Raw genomic sequence first — 16,810 nt, 5'->3', positions numbered from 1 at the left:
GTCTGTTTTACTATCAATTAAGTCCTGGCTTAGGCGCTGGTGGAGGGAGCCAGCAGCTGGGATGTCGGGGGGGGGGGGGGGGGGGCAGCGCTCCCAGTTCTCTCACCAGACCCCAGAGCAAGCCCTTTCTTCTAGGCTTCAGTCCCCTCATCTGCAAAATTGAGGTTATCATCTTTCCTGCTCCACAGGAGCCTGGGAGGTCTCAGCCCTGAGGTTCGTCTCTGGGAAAAGACACCCAACTCAGTGGGACATGTGGGCTGGGTCTTCCCTGAGCCCCTGCCCAACCTCCTGAGATGCCCTCCCTGCCTTACAGTGGGGCCTGGGAAGTGCTTATTGAATGGGTCAATCAGCATGAAATTAGGACAAAGAGGTGCCAGCCTCACAGACCCTGCTCAGCCGAGGACCCGAGGGGACATCACAGTCAGTGCACAGTTCATCCTCCCACACACGTTTCTACCCCCTCCACTCCTTTACGGAACTTCTTCCCAGGTAACATACCCCAAGGTTGCCCACACTGTTCACTGTCTGTCTCTGTCACACACGCGCGCGCGCACACACACACACACACACACACACACACACGGCAGCGCTGTGAGGCGTTTCTGTCACTTCTATTCACTGCTAGGCTCCCAGTGCGCACACAGCCCCTGGCACATCAGACATCCAACAAGCGGTTGCTGAGAGAGCAAACATGGGAGTGAGTGAATGGAGTGGCAAACAACAGAGTTGGGGTGGGGGGCTTAGGTAAACACCAGCGCCCAGGTTCACTTTTGAGTTTTGGATTCTCTTGGGTTCAGTTGAGACCCAATCATGAGGACTTTTTAAGTCCCCAGATGCTGTTAACGCAAAGCCTGGTTGGGAACCACTGTCTTAACCCTGAGCACCTCCTCATCTGCTGCTGAGCATCTTTAGGGGTTCCAGATGCTCTCAAAATATAATCAGAGTGGAGTGGAGTGGAGTGGAGTGGAGTGGAGTGGAGTGGAGTGGAGAGGAGTGGAGTGGAGTGCAGTGGAGTGGCGTGGAGTGGAATAGAGTGGGGTGGAGTGGAGTAGAATGGAATGGAGTGGGTGGAGTGAAGTGAAGTGGAGTGGAGTGGAGTGGAGTGGAGTGGAATGGAGTGGAATGGAATGTAGTGGAGTGGGGTGGAATAGAGTAGGGTGGAATGGAGTGGAGTGGAATGGAGTTGGGTGGAGTGGAGTGGGGTGGAGTGGAGTGGAATGGAATGGAGTGGAATGGAATGGAGTGGAGTGGAGTGGGGTGGAGTGGAGTGGAATGGAGTGGAGTGGAATGGAGTGGAGTGGAATGGAGTGGAGTGGAGTGGGGTGGAGTGGAGTGGAATGGAGTGGAGTGGAATGGAGTGGAGTGGGGTGGAGTGGAGTGGGTGGAGTGGGAGTGGGGGGTGGGAAAGCGGAAACTATGTGGGGGTGGGTGGCTGGACTGGAAGGAGTGGAATGGAGTGGAATGGAGTGGAGTGGAGTGGAGTGGAGTGGAATGGAGTGGAGTGGAGTGGAATAGAGTAGGATGGAGTGGAATGGAATGGAATGGAATGGAATGAAATGGAATGGAATGGAATGGAATGGAATGGAATGGAATGGAATGGGGTGGAATGGAATGGGGTGGAATAGAATGGGATGATTCCAAACCTTGCTCAATCATCAGCCCCTCCTTACCATGGACCATGGGCACTACCATCCTGCCTCCTCTCCACCCTCCCCTCTCTCTCACTTCACCTCCCATCATTCTCCCTCAATTCTTCTTCCTTTCCCTCAATTACATAAACCTGTTCCTACCTCAAGGCCTTTGCACTTACTGGCACCTGCCTAGTCAGCTTTTTCCTCACATAGCAGCTTCCTCATTGAGGTCTCAGCACAATGCCCCCTCCTCCAAGATGCCCTCGCTGACTGTCTTCTGGCAGTAGTGTCTCTCCCAGCCACACTCCAACTCATGAGCCTGTTTTATGTTCTTCACAACACTAACTACTATCTGAATTTCTCTTATGTATTGTTGGTCCACGTTTTTATTGGCTGTTTCCATGCAGGTCAGTAAAGGCAGGGATCTTGTCATCCATTCACACCAAGAACAGTTCTTGACACATAGTAGGTATTTGGTAAACGTTTATTGAATGAGTGAGATTCTTTCCCAGTATCCGTCAGTTCCTTGAGTATACACGTTTTATTCTGTTTTTATTCATTTTCTTTCCCCTAGCAGGATTCCTCAACGTTGGCACTGCCAACCCGTGGGCCTGGGTCCTTCTCTGTTGTTGGCTGTCCTGGGCACTGTAGGATGTTAGCAGCTCCCTGGCCTCCACCCACTAGATGCGAGTAGCTCTCGTTCCCAGTTGTAAGAACCAAAACTATATCTAGACTGCGTCAAATGTCTCATTCCCAGTTGAGAACCCCTGCCTTGCATTTGTCCCATTCATTGCTGGACACGCTGAAAAATATTTTGAAGGTCTGCCTCTGACGCAGTTCCACCATATGACCAGAAGATGGCAGAAAAGACCGCCTTTTCATTGGCATGGTTGTCATCACTTTAAAAAAATTTTTGTTTTGTTTTGTTTTTCCTTCCTCCACCCCCACCACCGCCCCACCACCGCCCCCCCCCTCCCGCAGCCTGATAACTGATTTCGCAGCCGTGCTCACTCACCTAGGTGGGGTTCTGAGAGCATTACCCCCACTTTACACTTTTCCAGACTACACAGAAAAGCAGCAGCAGCTGCATCCTAACCCAAACGCAGATAGAAAGTGGATGGTGTAGGCCAGTGTTTCCCAAAGTGTGCTACGCGTACCCGCAGGGGTACGGGAATAGTTTGGTGGGAGTATGTGTTGCACTGGAGTTTGGTGGGGATATGCACTTCACCGTGCTTAGCTGCACCTAATTCTACGTTCTCATGAGTACAAGGGGTACTCAGCATTACGAAAATTATAGAAGGGGTACACATATGTCAAAAGTTTGGGAAACACTGGTGTAGGCCAAGCATGTCAAATTCCAAGGCTAACATGGACCAAATAAATGAGGCATGAGGCCCGTGAGCCGCGAGTTTGACATGCTTGGATAGGCAGTGTCAGGAGTGGAAAGAAAATCATCTTGGAATCAGGCAGATCTGAATGTCAGCCCAGCTGTATTCCTTTCTCCCCCAGTACCCTCAGCCAGTTAGCATGCCTGAGTCCCACACAGTAACCATGGCCAGACGGAACCTGCTCAGAAAGGCTGTGGTAAAGGACTGAGCACTGTTTCAGAAGGAGGAATATGCCACTAGCTCTGCTGTGCACCTCTGTGCACCTTATCTAACCTTTCTGGTCTTCCATGCCCTTACCAAAGAAGAGGAACTGACCCAAAGGGCAGTGAGGATGAAATGAAGAAGGAGCAGGCTCACAGAGGCTGCAATCTGTAACGCTCTGTTTATGAAGGGTTTGTTTTTTGTTGTTTTACAGTCCCACACTCCCTCGGCCTCCTCCAGCCCACAGCACACACAGCCACATGAACATAGCATACACACACAGGCGCTAAGGACAGCAGGCCCTGAGCTCAGTCAGCATCCTGGGGTTAGCCCCTGGCCTCCACTGGTGGTCTCTGTGGAGCAGGAGACCACAGCCCCCCAAGATGGGTCCCGGAGGCCCAGGCCAGCCTCCCTCCCACCACCCCAGGCCTCCAGACTCAGATAGCCTGGTCCTGCCGCCGTCTCAGGCTGAGCACACGGGCCGCTGCCAGGAAGGCTGCCCCGGTGAGCAGCTCGGTGAAGAAACTGACCCAGCCCAGGGCCAGGGACCAGCCAAAGCGGATGTCCACCTGGTCCAGCAGGGCCGTCTCCTCCAGCAGACACAGCGCCTCCCGGAAGGCGGCAGCCGAGTACGCGATGTACATGCTGATGCCGGTGAGCGTGACGAGAGCTGCGGGGGACAGAAGAGAGCAGATCTAACCCCACCGTCCTCCCCAGCCGGCCACCCTGCCCTCCCCAAGCTCGTCCTCCTTCCACCCCAAGGCCTTTGCCCAAGCCGGTCCACCTGCCCCGGGCACCCTTCCTTCCTTTCCCTTCCTCAGGCCATCCCTTAACGCCTCTCCATCCCCTTATCCCAGCTCACGTGTCTGCTCTGGTCAAACCCCCCTGAAGCCTCACAGCCTCCACATAGCCCTCCGTCATAGCCCAGGTCAGAACTATAATTTTGCATTTATTTGTTTTGAGGTTGTTTTGTTTTGTCTTGTTTTCCATCCATCAGTTTATAATGTTACTTAGATTCCACTTATGAGTGCAATCATGTGATACTTGTCTTTCTCTGACTGACTTATTTCACTTAGCAGGATACTCTCCAGGTCCCTCCATGCTGTCTCAAAGGGTTAGAGATTCTTTTTTACAGCTGCATAGTATTCCATGTGCATAACTGTACCACTGCCTTTTTATCCACTCATCTATGGATGGGCACTTGGGCTGTTTCCAGATCTTAGCTATTGTCAATTGCACTGCTATGAACATGGGGGTGCATCCATTCTTTCTGATTGGTGCTCCGGGTTCCTTAGGATATATTCCCAGGAGTGGGATCACTGGGTCACATGGCAGGTCCGTATTTAATTTTCTGAGGAAACTCCATACTGTTCTCCACAGTGGCTGCACCAGTCTGCACTCCCACCAGCAGTGCATGAGTGTTCCTTTTTCTCCTCATCCTCACCAGCTCTGGTCATTTGTGGACTCATTGATGGTAGCCATTCTGAGAGGTGTGAGGTGCTACCTCCATGGTGCATTTATTTGTGAAATGACAACTAATGTCTGTCTGCCCAGTGAGCTGAGTTCCAGAGGCTCCTCCTGGATTCCCCGGCACCCGGAACAGAGTGTGGCACAAGGTGGGGCTGCAAAGAAGTAATTAGCGCCGTGCTGCCCAGTCCTGGAGCCCCGGCCACACGTGATGGTGCAAACTTCATTGCAATGGGCAGCTCAGCCCTTCATTGGCACCCGCCACGTGGCAGGTGCTCCGTAGCCTGGTCTATGGCTCCCGCCCTACACAGCGCAGGGTAGAGAACTTTGCCATCACAGGAAGTTCCACAGGGAGCGCTGGGTTCGAGACATGGTCGTGGGTGGACTATTAGTGCCGATATTAACAATCACCGTGGGTGGTGGAGAGGCTCTCTGCTCTATCTCCACCTCCGCCCGTTCCTTTCACTGTTTCCCTCCAGGGACAAGCATGCGTGTCATCACTGTGTTGGTTGTGTTTTTAAGGAGGAGGAAAGGGCCTGGGAACAACCAGCCACGTGCTGCAGCCCATCTTTGGAAGCCTCGGTGTGCAAGCCGTCAGAGTGATATCTGTGGAGCAGCAGGTGCACAGGAAAGTAGGCACCAGGGCTGGTCCCTGACAGCCCACTGCCTGCGGTGGCCGCTCCCCCTGTTGCTCCTTTGGTAAATCTCGGGAGCAATTCTCAAATCCTGCCCCTCCCCTCTGCCTCCCTCCTGGGCCGCAGACCCAGGGCCCTGGGCTGGACACGCCTCATTCTTCCATTTGGGAGGTCACCAATGGGGAAGCTGAGCACCAGAGGCGATGGGACTCCCCCCCTTCCCTCCCCTACTGGGGGCTCCTCACAGCCGCTCCAGCAGCCTGAACCCCAGGTCAGGTGGGCACCTACCTCCAAAGAGGAAGAGGGCCCCTGTGAGCAGCAGGAGGAGGGAGGTTCGGAGGAGGAAGCTCAGAAACCCCGTCATCCCCCCAAAGATCATGAGGATGAGGCTGAAGGGGAGCAGAATCACGAAGGTCCCGTGCATGGCTGCGGAGAGAGGGGGGCAGGCGAGGGTTACCAACACCATGCAGCCGGTCAGCAAGCATTTCCTGAGCACCTCCTGGTTTTAATTAACATGGCCATTACTATTACTAACAATAATAACAATAGTTACCAAGGCTCATCTGTGCAAGGTTTGTGTCGAACCCTTAATTCTGGGCCCCTGCGAGGTAAGCGTTATTACAGTTCACTGGCTCATTGGCACAGTGACTAAGTGCATTCTGTGTGCTGGGCACCTTGGCCCTGCCGGCTCAGGAGCAAACATGCCAAGCCTTTGCCCCTCATGAGGCTGATATTTAGGGAGTGGAGTCCAGCAGTGAACAAAGACACAAGTGACTGAGTTGAGAGGTGGTGACAAATGCTCGGGAGGGGAGTGAACAAAGCAGAGGGTGGTTCGGGCAGTGGTTCCCCTGAGGAAGTGACCTCCCAGTCAAGACCTGAGAGAGGTGAGTGAGGCTGGTGCTGGGTGAAGGGCAGGGTCACAGGTCAAGACGGGAGTGTGCCCGGTGAGGTGGAGTCCCCTGGGGAAAGCGGGTGAGGGCGGCAGGGAATTTTGGAACAGAGAGGTACACACATTACAGAGCATGGTCAGAACTCCCATTACAAAATCAGAAAGTGAAGTATGGTAGCAACCATACTTAGATAAAAACTGCTGTTTGAATTTTAACCCTGCTATTCTGGCTTCGGCACTCGCTTACTTGCTTAAACAATAGGGTAGTTACCTCAGCTTCAGAGTGAGACCTGGAAACTCACAAAGGTAACTTTCCTGTGCCTGTGGACCAGGACCATTGATTCCACTGACTCCGTAGCTCCGGGAGTTGAAACTGCAGGTAATCTTTAGAGATTACCCGTATTTTCCGGCGTATAAGACGACTTTTGAAATGAAAAAAAGTCAACCGAAAATCGGGGGCAAAAGACAAAAATTGCACAAAAATTACCTGCAGATCTTGGCGGCAAAGTAAGTCTTTTCTTTGAAGTGGGGGGTAGTCTTATACAGCAAATATGGGCCTAAACCTATGTTTTAACTGTAAAAATTCGGGGATCGTCTTATACGCCGGAAAATGTGGCTGACTCAGTTCTGCTTCTGTACTATCTGCTATCACAAGATAGGGCCACACTCCAATGTCGAGCAGAATGTGGCTGGGAACAACCCTGCAGGCTGTTCCCAGCCTTTAGAATTTAGAATTTAAAATTTAAAACAAAGAAAAATCTTTGTGGTTTAGACCTTTAAAAGGACTGCCTACACCTGGGATGGCGTGGTCATGAGTGTGGACTCCACCTGTGGTGGTGCTCTCACGGCCTTCCTAGCCAGTCCAATAAATCCTTGCCTCTTTTTTTTTAATCAATTAGCAGCCTCCAGTGGTCTTATTTTGACTCCAGGGTTCAACCCCACAACAGAAAGTAGAAGAAAATGAATTACGTGGAAGCCAAGACCCATGGTGATGGGGTGGGGTGGGGAGAGGGCTGGAGGGCCTCTGGGTTTTCAAGATCTCCACTTTGGCTCTGAGCTTCCTGGCAGCCAAAGCAGAAAGGAAACAATCGCAAACTTTTTGTTCACCAGGCATTCATTCACCAAATAGGTCTTGGTCATTTGCCGGGAGCTGGGAACCGATCTCTTTAAATCTTTTTGGCAGCCAGCTAGGCGTGACCACAAACCCTGTCCTCTCCCCTCGGTGCCAGTGGAGCAGCAGTCCTGCCGGAAGCCAGTCCCTGCACCACACCTGCCACACCCTTCTCTGGGCCCTCAGCTCCCCCTCTCAGTCCTGGCTTTTGCTCCCTGGTGTTGAGGCATCTTAGTCACTTTTCTGTCTCTCCTGCTGAGCTGTGAGTTCCTTGATGAGCCAGATCATGTATCCTTCTGTGCAATGGTGTCCCTGCGCTTCTAGTCAAGCTCTTAAGATAAGGTGAGTGTTCAACAGGCATTTGTGGATCTAATTACTTAAGAGCTAAAACAATACAACTATGGCAGTGTGTGTGGTTTTTTACAGTGTGCTTAGGATGTACCTGTGCCTCTGGTGTGTGTGTGTGTGTGTGTGTGTGTGTGTGTGTGTGTGTGTTTTAGAGGGGGAGAAAGATAGAGATGAAGGAGAGAGTGACAGAGACTAAAGAGGAAAAATACATCTTTAAGTATTGGAGGGTTTTTTAATGTTGCCTCCTTTATTTGCACCCATGCTACACCACACCCAATTCCGTCAAGAAGAAGTAAATAGAAAAGCAGCTGGTCATGCATCGTGTGCTGGGACGTGACTGTGCTGAGACAAACTGGGCGTTTTTCATTGGCATAGCTAACCATCCCGCTGTTTCCTCCTTCCCGGCATGAAGGAGGCCACACAAATCTGCCCTCGGATTGGGCAGGTCATATGTTCCTGGCCCGTATGGAGCTAGAGGAAGGGCCAGTATAGAGAGAGGGGAAAGGCCAGTGAAGAGCGAGAGGAAAGGCCGGGCAAGGTGAGAGAGCAAAGGCCCTCGGGCACCTGTCTGCCCTCGCTGCTGGGTTCCTAGGAGGCCTGTGGCTGGGAGGCGGTTTCTAAGAAACCAAGGAAGCTTGTGAGATGGCCTCACTGTGGCTAAATGCATGGCTTTCAGGGCCAGGAGGTCAGCGTTTGAGGTCAGGCTGTGACCTGGGCCTTGGCCTCATCCCTCAGAGACCCGTCTCCGCAGAGGTGAGATGGAGGTGATGCTACATGGCAGTGGGGACGCATAAGGCATTCAGTCTGTGTCTCGTAGACAGAGTAAGTCCTCACTAAACCCTCAGCCTGCAGTGATAAGGATGGTGAACAATTCAGTGTGACCTCCACTGTGACCACGTCACCTTGTCTTCACTCGCTAAATGCTGCCACCCTTGGTGAGGCAGGAAAAGGAGACTGATCTCTATGCACCCGCCCCTCTCCCCCCTTTCCCCACTCTTACCCTCCTTCTCCTCCCCCCGCCCCCCCACCCCAGGCTGTCAAGGGAGAAAATGTGATTGGGGGAGGACACCCGTGGCCTCCCTCTCTGGGTCCCTCCCTCCTTTCTCCCTTTCTTAAGGAAAATCGAGGGCAAGAAGCATAGCAGCTGGTGTGAAACCTGGTTGTGCGGCTCGGCACCGGCTGGCCGTGCCTCCAGACGCCGAGTGAGAAATAAAATCATTTCTCATTTAGAAATTAATGAGGTTTCCCAGAGCCGCCTCCTCCGGCGCCCGCGCACAGGGTCCCCAGATGCTCCGCCAGCTGACTTGATGTACGCATTCAATTAAAAGCCCGGGAAGAACAGCCCCCTCCCCCCTCCACCGGAGAGTTGCAAGAGCCTCTGCTGAAATTTAGTTTAGCGTCTTTTATATTTTTTTCATGGGCCCTCGTCTTCGTTATTTCTGAATTTTTCCTGCAGTCTCGGAGCAGGAATGCTGTCCTCTCTGCCTACCTGCCCCTTGCCAGCCACGTAGCTTTCAGAAACTAATGCTTTGGGCTGTGAGAAGGGGTGAGCTCTGACCAGAGCCCAGGACCAGCGAGGAAACAGGAGGCAATCACAGACCTGGATGTGTCCAGAGGAAATAGGGATGATGATGAATGGGGGGAGGAGGCAGTGAGAGAGGCACCTCTTTGGATACAGGGGTCCTATTTGTTTGGCATTAGTTTCCTTGGGCTGCTGGGACAAATCACTACCAACCAAGCGTCTTAAACACAGCAGGGCTTTCTTCCCTCGTGCTCTGGTGGCCTCACGTGCAGAATCAGGGTGTCAGCCCAGCCACGGTCCCTCAGAAGCTCCAGGGGAGAACCTTCCCCGCTTCTCCAGCTCCAGGGGTGGCTGACCACCTCTGACAGTCCTTGGCTTGGGGTAGCCTCATGCCAACATCTACCTCCATCTCCATTCGGCCTTCTTTGTTCTCCTCCGATTCTTCTTTTCCTATCAGGGCACTTGGTCTAGGTCTGAGAGCCCACCAATTCAACTCAGGATGATCTCTTCTCAAGATGCATTGCTTAATTGCATCTCAAAGGCATTGTTTTCCAAATAATGTCCCATCCCCAGGTACAAGGACCTGACTTGGGGGGTGACACCTTCCAATCCCTTATAGTTTACAGTGGGGACGCAGCAGGTGACAGCTGAGGTCACTCTGTAAAATGAATAATAATGTTGGCAGGCAGTGGCTTCATCAAGGGCAAATGTGCCCCCAGGGAAAGGATCTTTTTGACTCAAAAAGGCTTTGTTGCTAGACCACCACCTGAGTGAGAGAAGATATTTGCAAATGATACATCTGATAAAAGATTAATATCCACATTACCCTGTTTCCCTGAAAATAAGACAGTGTCTTATATTAATTTTTGCTCCCAAAGATGTGCTAGATCTTATTTTCAGGGGATGTCTTATTTTTCCATGAAGAAGAATATGGTATACATTCATTGTTAAATGAAAATAAAGGAAATTTATTACCTGTATATGGTACGGTAGTACGGTAGTTGTCAACACAAACCAGACAAACTGTGAATCCTATAGTATCAAGAATTTACTCATTTATTCAATGACAATCATGTCATCATCTTCTGGAACATCATCATAACAATCCAATTCCTGAATTTCCTGGTGAATTTCTTGTGACTCCATTTCTTTTAGAATCAGTGGACCAAATCTCTCATGTTTAGCCTAGGCCCTAGGGGGTCCTTATTTTCGGGGGATGCCTTATATTTCACTCAGAAGGAAACCTGTAAGTAGGTCATATTTTCGGATGATGTCTTATTTTCAGAGAAACACGGAATATAAAGAGTGCATACAACTTAACACCAAAAAACAAACAATCCAGTTTTGATTTTTTAACGGGCAAAGTGCCTAAATAGACACTTCTCTAAGGAGGACATTCAGCTGGCCAACAGACACATGAATAATGCCCAGTATCACTAATAATCAGGAAAAATGCACATTCAAACCATAATGAGACCTCACCTCACACCTGTCAGAATGGCTATCATCACCAAACAACAAGTGTTGGTTGAGATGTGGAGAAAGGGAACTTTCACACACTGTTGGGCAGGTTGTAAATTGGTGCAGTGACTGTGGAAAGCAGTGTGCAAGTTCCTTTAAAAAATTAAAAATATAGCCGAAACCGGTTTGGCTCAGTGGATAGAGCATCTGCCTCCGGACTGAAAGGTCTTGGGTTCGATTCCGGTCAAGGGCATGTACATTGGTTGGGGGCACATCCCCAGTGGGGGGTATGCAAGAGGCAACTGATTGATGTTTCTCTCTCATTGATGTTTCTGACTCTCTATCCCTCTCCCTTCCTCTCTGTAAAAAATCAATAAAATATATTATTTTAAAATTAAAAATATAACTACCATATGACCCAGCAATTCCACTTCTGGGTATTTATCCAAAGAAATATAAAATATTAGCTCAGAAAAAGTATATGAACTCCCATGTTTATTGCAGAATTATTAGTTATAACCAAGACATGAAAGCAACCTAAGTGTCCACTGATAGACAAATAGATAAAGAAGAGATGATGCATATACACAATGGAAATGACTCAGCCATAAAAAAAAGAATGAAATCTTGCCTTCTGAAAAGGCATGGATGGACCCAGAGGGTATTGGATGAGTGAACCAAATCAGCCAGAGACAGACAAATAACGAATGATTTCACATATATGTGGAATGCAAAAATAAATAATCAAATAAAAAAAAGTGCTTTGTTACAAGGAAAAATAAAGCAACCCCTGAAAGAAGCTACGGAAAGCTGTGCTTGTGACTGCTCCATGCTCACACTGTTCAAAGAACCGCTGGGTGGGAAATTGGGGCTCTCGAGATCAGGGAGCCCCAGATGGTTGGCTAAGTCACAGATCTACTCTTAAAGACAGCAGGCACATGCCTTTCCTCAAGAAACATCAGAGTGAGGTGCACCTAAGAGCCAATTCCAGTTGTGTCTGGAACATGCTCAGCTCTGTCCTGCCTCACACCCCTGCACCAGCTACTCCTCCTCGTCTCTGGATGCCTGTCTGGAGGAGGCAGAGTGCACAGTAGGGCTCCAAACCCAAGAAAGGCCAGGAGCTCCTCCTCTGGACTGACGTAGCCTCCGGTCTTAGTACACTCATGTGATACTGAAATTATACCTGGTGTGCCATCACTCTAAAAGGGTAGAAACTGCCTGGGTTCAAATTCCAAGTCTTCCAGTTACTGTGCAAACTTTGGTAATTTACCTAACCTCTCTGTGCTTTGCTTTCCTAGTTTGAAATGTGACGATAAGAACAATGGTACCTGCCTCTTGGGATTGCTGTGAAAGCTCCATTTTACTGATGAAAAGCCTGAGGCTAAGGGAAGCAATATGGATGAGAGGAGGGGGAGATGTTAATTGTGCTCCTGCTGTGAGCAGTGCCCTCTACACTGGGTGCTTTGCTTCTGTGACCTCATTTCATCCCAAAGCAGCCTATTTAAGGAAGCAGGTGACTGGCCAGAAGTCACACAGCTGATAAGAGGTGGGCCTTTATCTATGATAGGGCTGACCTCATCCCTCCTGACAAGTAGCAGGTAACTCAGGGCCAGTTAGCACAACCCATCCCCTCCACCATAGTGATTGGCTCAGGCCTGGGCATGTGATCTGGTCTGGTCCAATGAGAAGCCTACCTGAAGGTTTTTGCAGAATTATTTAAGAAAGTCTCCTTCCGCTTGGGTTGCTAAGACTGGAGAGGGTTTGAAAACAGAACCCAAACAGAAGCAAAACCCAGAAAGGAAAAGAAAGAAACTGAGTTTAGTTCTCTGGGTGCCAGAAGGTTGGAGCTTTCCAGTTTCTTGGACCAGGAAGCAAGTTTAAACAAGTACGAGTTGAGTTTCTGTCACTTGCCATCAAAAGTCTCCCGGCTGATACAAGACTGTGGCTCTTTTACCTCCACTGTGCTGAATTGGATGACCTCTCTTCACCAAAAATTATTCCAGGCCCTGCCTGCTTGGGGACAAACCCAGGTTTCTTCCCATGCTCCCCCACTAGAGCTTGGCCAGGAAGCTGACCCAGAAAACATGCTGCCTTGACAACTGGCCCCTCTCCTTCATGGCCTCTCAGAGGGTCCTTAAAGAACTAGAATATCTCCACATAACCAAAGATCTTGGATAAGATTCAAAATCAGTTCTGGGGATAAAAAGATTCTGGGAAAAGCTCTCTCCAGGGTGATCTACAGCAAGCACACGGCCTGAAGGGGCACCCTGCTCTCTTCCATGGGTGACACAATGGTATTGTAATAATAGCAGCTACCACTTAAGGGGCACTTACAGGGCCAAGCAGTGCCTACGGCTCTTTAAAAACACTCTCCCATCTCATCCCTGCATATCCTTATGAAAAGAGATGGCAGGGATGCTCATTCTCCCCGGGAGAGGTATAGAAGCTCAACCAGGCCACATACCTCGTTGGCAGTGAAGCTAGGGGTTAGACCTAGGTCAGAGGGTGAACAGAACAGACTCTGGGTTTGAGTTTTGCCTGTTTCTTAAAGTCCTGGAGCACACAGGGGTGTTCCATCATCAAGTTTCACAAAAAAAAAATAGCCAGACCAGTGCCACCCAATTTACCCATAGATGTGATAAGTAGGCAGAATGCCAGCACCCAGGCCAGTGAAGGATCAGCACTCCATAGATGAAGCCACTCATCAAGAGGCTGGAGGAATGGTCAAGAGGCCTTGCCTTTATTGAGCACTTATTGTGTGTCTAGCACTTTTATATGAAATCATTCTTTCACGCAGCATAACATCCCACAGTAACCAGGCCCTATGTGAGGTGCAAGGTAAAGTTATATTTTTTTCTCCCAGCTAGTTTGTGGGAGCCTGACTAGACCCCCTAATGGTTTGGACATCTCATTTTGATAGATGTGGAAACAGAAGCTCAGAGAGAGGTTAAGACACCTATCCCCGGTTCACAGAGGGATTTTGAGCCCCATCTCCCTTACTTCAAGGGCAGGAACTTTTGATTATTCTTGAAACAATGCTCCAGGAACACCCAAAAGTTCCCCCTGGTCCAGCTTGGGGCTGAGGAGAGAGTCCTTGGTACCTCCATCGTTTGCCAACCTCTCACATATTCCCTGGAGGATGTCTCCTTCAGTGCAGTAGTGTGCTGGAAGTGAGTCATATCAGCTCACAAGAATCAACTATTACAGTTTAGGGATGAGCCAATCAACATGATGTTGATAGTTTGAAATTGACCACACTGAAAATATTTACACCACAGAAATTGGCAAATGCTATAAATCAAGACTCTCCTCTCCCCGAGAGCCAGTTATTCAATATTTCCTAGCAAGCCACTGGACTACAGAGAAACAGTTCTGGTTCATTCATTTACTCATTCATTCAACAAATATAAACTGAGTTCCACCTCTAACATATAGTCTGCATTCACTCTCAGAAAACCTTGTTTCATGGCCTACTCTATGCCAAAACCTCTGCTAAATATTGGGGATTCAGCAGTGGCAAGACAGGCATGGTCCCCACCTTCATGGAGCTTACAGTCTAATGAGGGCATCAGATTGTAACCCCCAAAAGGTCACACAACCTATATTAGGAGTAGAAGCTTGACCAAGTCAAGCTGGCAAGTAGGAACAGACAGAGACTCCCGGTAGAGGGTATGGCATGTGCCAAGTCCCCGTGGCCAGAGGAAACTTGGCATATTCTCAGAACTGGCCCAAGGCCAGCATAGTCCATTGTTGGGAAGAAAAGAGCAAAGAGTAGCATGGACTTGGAAAGGGACTCTGGCAGCCCTGGTGGGTCATGTGAGAGACAAGCCTCAGTAAGTCTATCAGAAACGGCCCACATTTTGCAAGGTCTATGGAACTCAGTCCTCATGGCCTCATCAGATTCTTTCTCCGGCACCTCTGTGGGCCTCAGTTTCCTTGCTGGAAAAAATGAAGATGGAAATGGAGGCGGTGGGATTAAATGACGACACAGATGGAAAGCATCTGGCTACATGTATGGCCCGCTACAAGCCTTGATGAAATGAACTATTACGCTCATCTCCCTCCCTCCACAAGTGTTCTTTCGGCCCCTGTTTGCTTTCTTACATTCCATCCTTACACCTTCACTGAGTTCCAGGCACTATGGGGGCCACTGACAAGAGTTGGGCCTTTATCTATGGTAGGGGTGGCCGTGTCCCTTGTTATAAGTACCAGGTCGTTTAGTTATGTGGGAAATCAGCCTTGACCAAGACAGACACCATGGCCCCTTGGAGGGAGAGGGCTGCTTTCTGCCTCCGAATTGCCTTCCCTGAATCATTCAGCAAATATTTATTCCATCCGGCTACAGCCAAACAACTCCTCCTCAATTTCTCACCTCCCTCCCTCGCTTCTGTATCTTCAACAGTGAGGACACAAATAAGGCTGGCATGGGGCGTGTGCCTGGTGGTCTACAGGCTAAAGCCTGCTCTCTTTTCGTCATTCAGCTCTCCAGCTGGTATAGGGTGTCTCCATAGATCACCCACCCTCCCTCATGCTGCAGTCACTCTACAATGCAATTGCGGCCCAAACCAGTTTGGCTCAGTGGATAGAGCATCAGCCTTCAAACTGAAGGGTCCTGGGTTCAATTCCGATCAAGGGCATGTACCTTGGTTTAGGGGACATCTCCAGTGGGGGGAGAGGGGGTGCAGGAGGCAGCTGATTGATGTTTCTCTCTCATCAATATTTCTAACTCTCTATCCTTCTCCCTTCCTCTCTATAAAAAAATCAATAAAATATCTTTAAAAATAAAATAAAATAAAATGCAACTGCGAATTCCCACATCTGTCTCCCCAGCGAGTCTGCGCGCTCCTGGAGGGCAGGCAGGCTTGGGTCTCCCTCCTCAGCACCCTGCCCAGAGCTTAGAAAGCCTGTAGGCAACGTTTGTGGAAAGAATCCTAGACCGCACTGGTGGAGCCAGAGAGCCCTACTTACTCCCTCCTCCCGCCCCTCCGCCGGCCTGTGGGAGACGGGCTCCCAAACTGGTGGCCAGCCCTGGGCTCTCCCTCCAAACCCCCCCGGACTCACCGAGAAGTTGCCGGCTGGAGTCGCTGACCGTCACGTTCTCCTGCCAGAAGGGGTTCATCAGCGGCGCGCACGGGCTCTGGACTGGAGGGGGCAGAGTCAGCAGTGGCCCGGCGCCCTGGAGTTGGGGACCCGGCCCGCAGGTGCTCCCAAGCCCGCGTCCCACCCCCACCCCCACCCCCACCCCCACCCCCACCCCTACCCCCACCCCGGCCCTCAGATGCCCCACCGGGAGCGCGTGTGCAGAGTAGGTCCCAGAGGGATGCTCCCTGCCTCCCGCCGCCCGCCCGCCCCGGGACAGACAGCTCAGCGGAGGGGTGCGCGCGCGCCCAGCAACAGGTCCCGGCGCCTTACCCCGGCAGGTCCGCCAGAGGCCGGAGTGCGAGCTCAGGGGCTCAGGCTGGCTGCGGTTGGCGCCCCCCGCGCCGCCCCGCACCCCCAGGGCGCCGCGCTCCAGGCGCCGGGTGTCGATGATGTACCAGAAGTCCGTGCCGATGGCCGCCGCCAGCAGCGCGAAGCTCAGCGCCCCTGCCAGCGCCGCCACCCCCGCCAGCACCGCCAGGGGCACCCGCATGGCCCAGGTCCGGGTCCGCTGCCCGCGCCGCCCAGCTGGGGTCTGGAACCCCAGCCCTGGACCCTGAGCCTTCCTCCAGTCCCTGGCTCCACCCCTCAGAGTGGCCCCTGTTCCCTCAGACCACACGCCCACCCAGCCCAAGCACACCCTCTCACCCCTCCTCGCTTCTTCCCCACCCTTCTCTCTCCAGCCCCCCACCTCACTCTCCGAGAACCCCAAGGCGTTGCCCACTCTGCCCTGCCCTCCCTTTCCACCCTAGCCTTCCTGACTCTCCCTGCACCTCCTCCTCAAAGCCCCCTCCTCCCTCCCAGTGTGTCAGGAGTCCTCCCTAGCCCGCCCTTCCACAGCTCCTGCTCCCGCCCCAAGGTGCACGCCTCCTTCTCTGCATGGGGTGTCTGGCACTGTAGGGGAGAGAAGGTGGCCTTCCACAAACTGAGGGAGTAAGAAGAAGGGGCGCTGTGGGCCTCACAGCCCCCAGGCTTAATGATAATCTTCAGTAGCCTCTCTCCGTTCAGCCTACCTTCA

At 51.3% G+C, this 16,810-nt stretch overlaps 1 protein-coding gene across 1 annotated transcript; it reads right to left on the bottom strand.

The window, feature by feature from the left end:
• Window positions 1-2,969: 2,969 nt before the first annotated feature.
• Window positions 2,970-16,456, bottom strand: TMEM114 (transmembrane protein 114). The gene is made up of 4 exons (XM_036410889.2): window positions 16,066-16,456; window positions 15,715-15,795; window positions 5,611-5,748; window positions 2,970-3,890 (listed from the first exon to the last, which is right to left on the bottom strand). Exons 1-4 carry the CDS (start codon window positions 16,283-16,285, stop codon window positions 3,658-3,660), a joined length of 672 nt encoding a protein of 223 aa, XP_036266782.1. The 5' UTR covers window positions 16,286-16,456; the 3' UTR covers window positions 2,970-3,657.
• Between the last annotated feature and the right edge of the window lie 354 nt (window positions 16,457-16,810).

The sequence above is a fragment of the Pipistrellus kuhlii genome, unplaced genomic scaffold, assembly GCF_014108245.1.
Source record: "Pipistrellus kuhlii isolate mPipKuh1 unplaced genomic scaffold, mPipKuh1.p scaffold_m20_p_4, whole genome shotgun sequence".
Taxonomy (NCBI): Eukaryota; Metazoa; Chordata; class Mammalia; order Chiroptera; family Vespertilionidae; genus Pipistrellus; species Pipistrellus kuhlii.
Note: the sequence above shows the minus strand (reverse complement) of the source record. Positions and strands in the feature narration are given on the sequence as shown.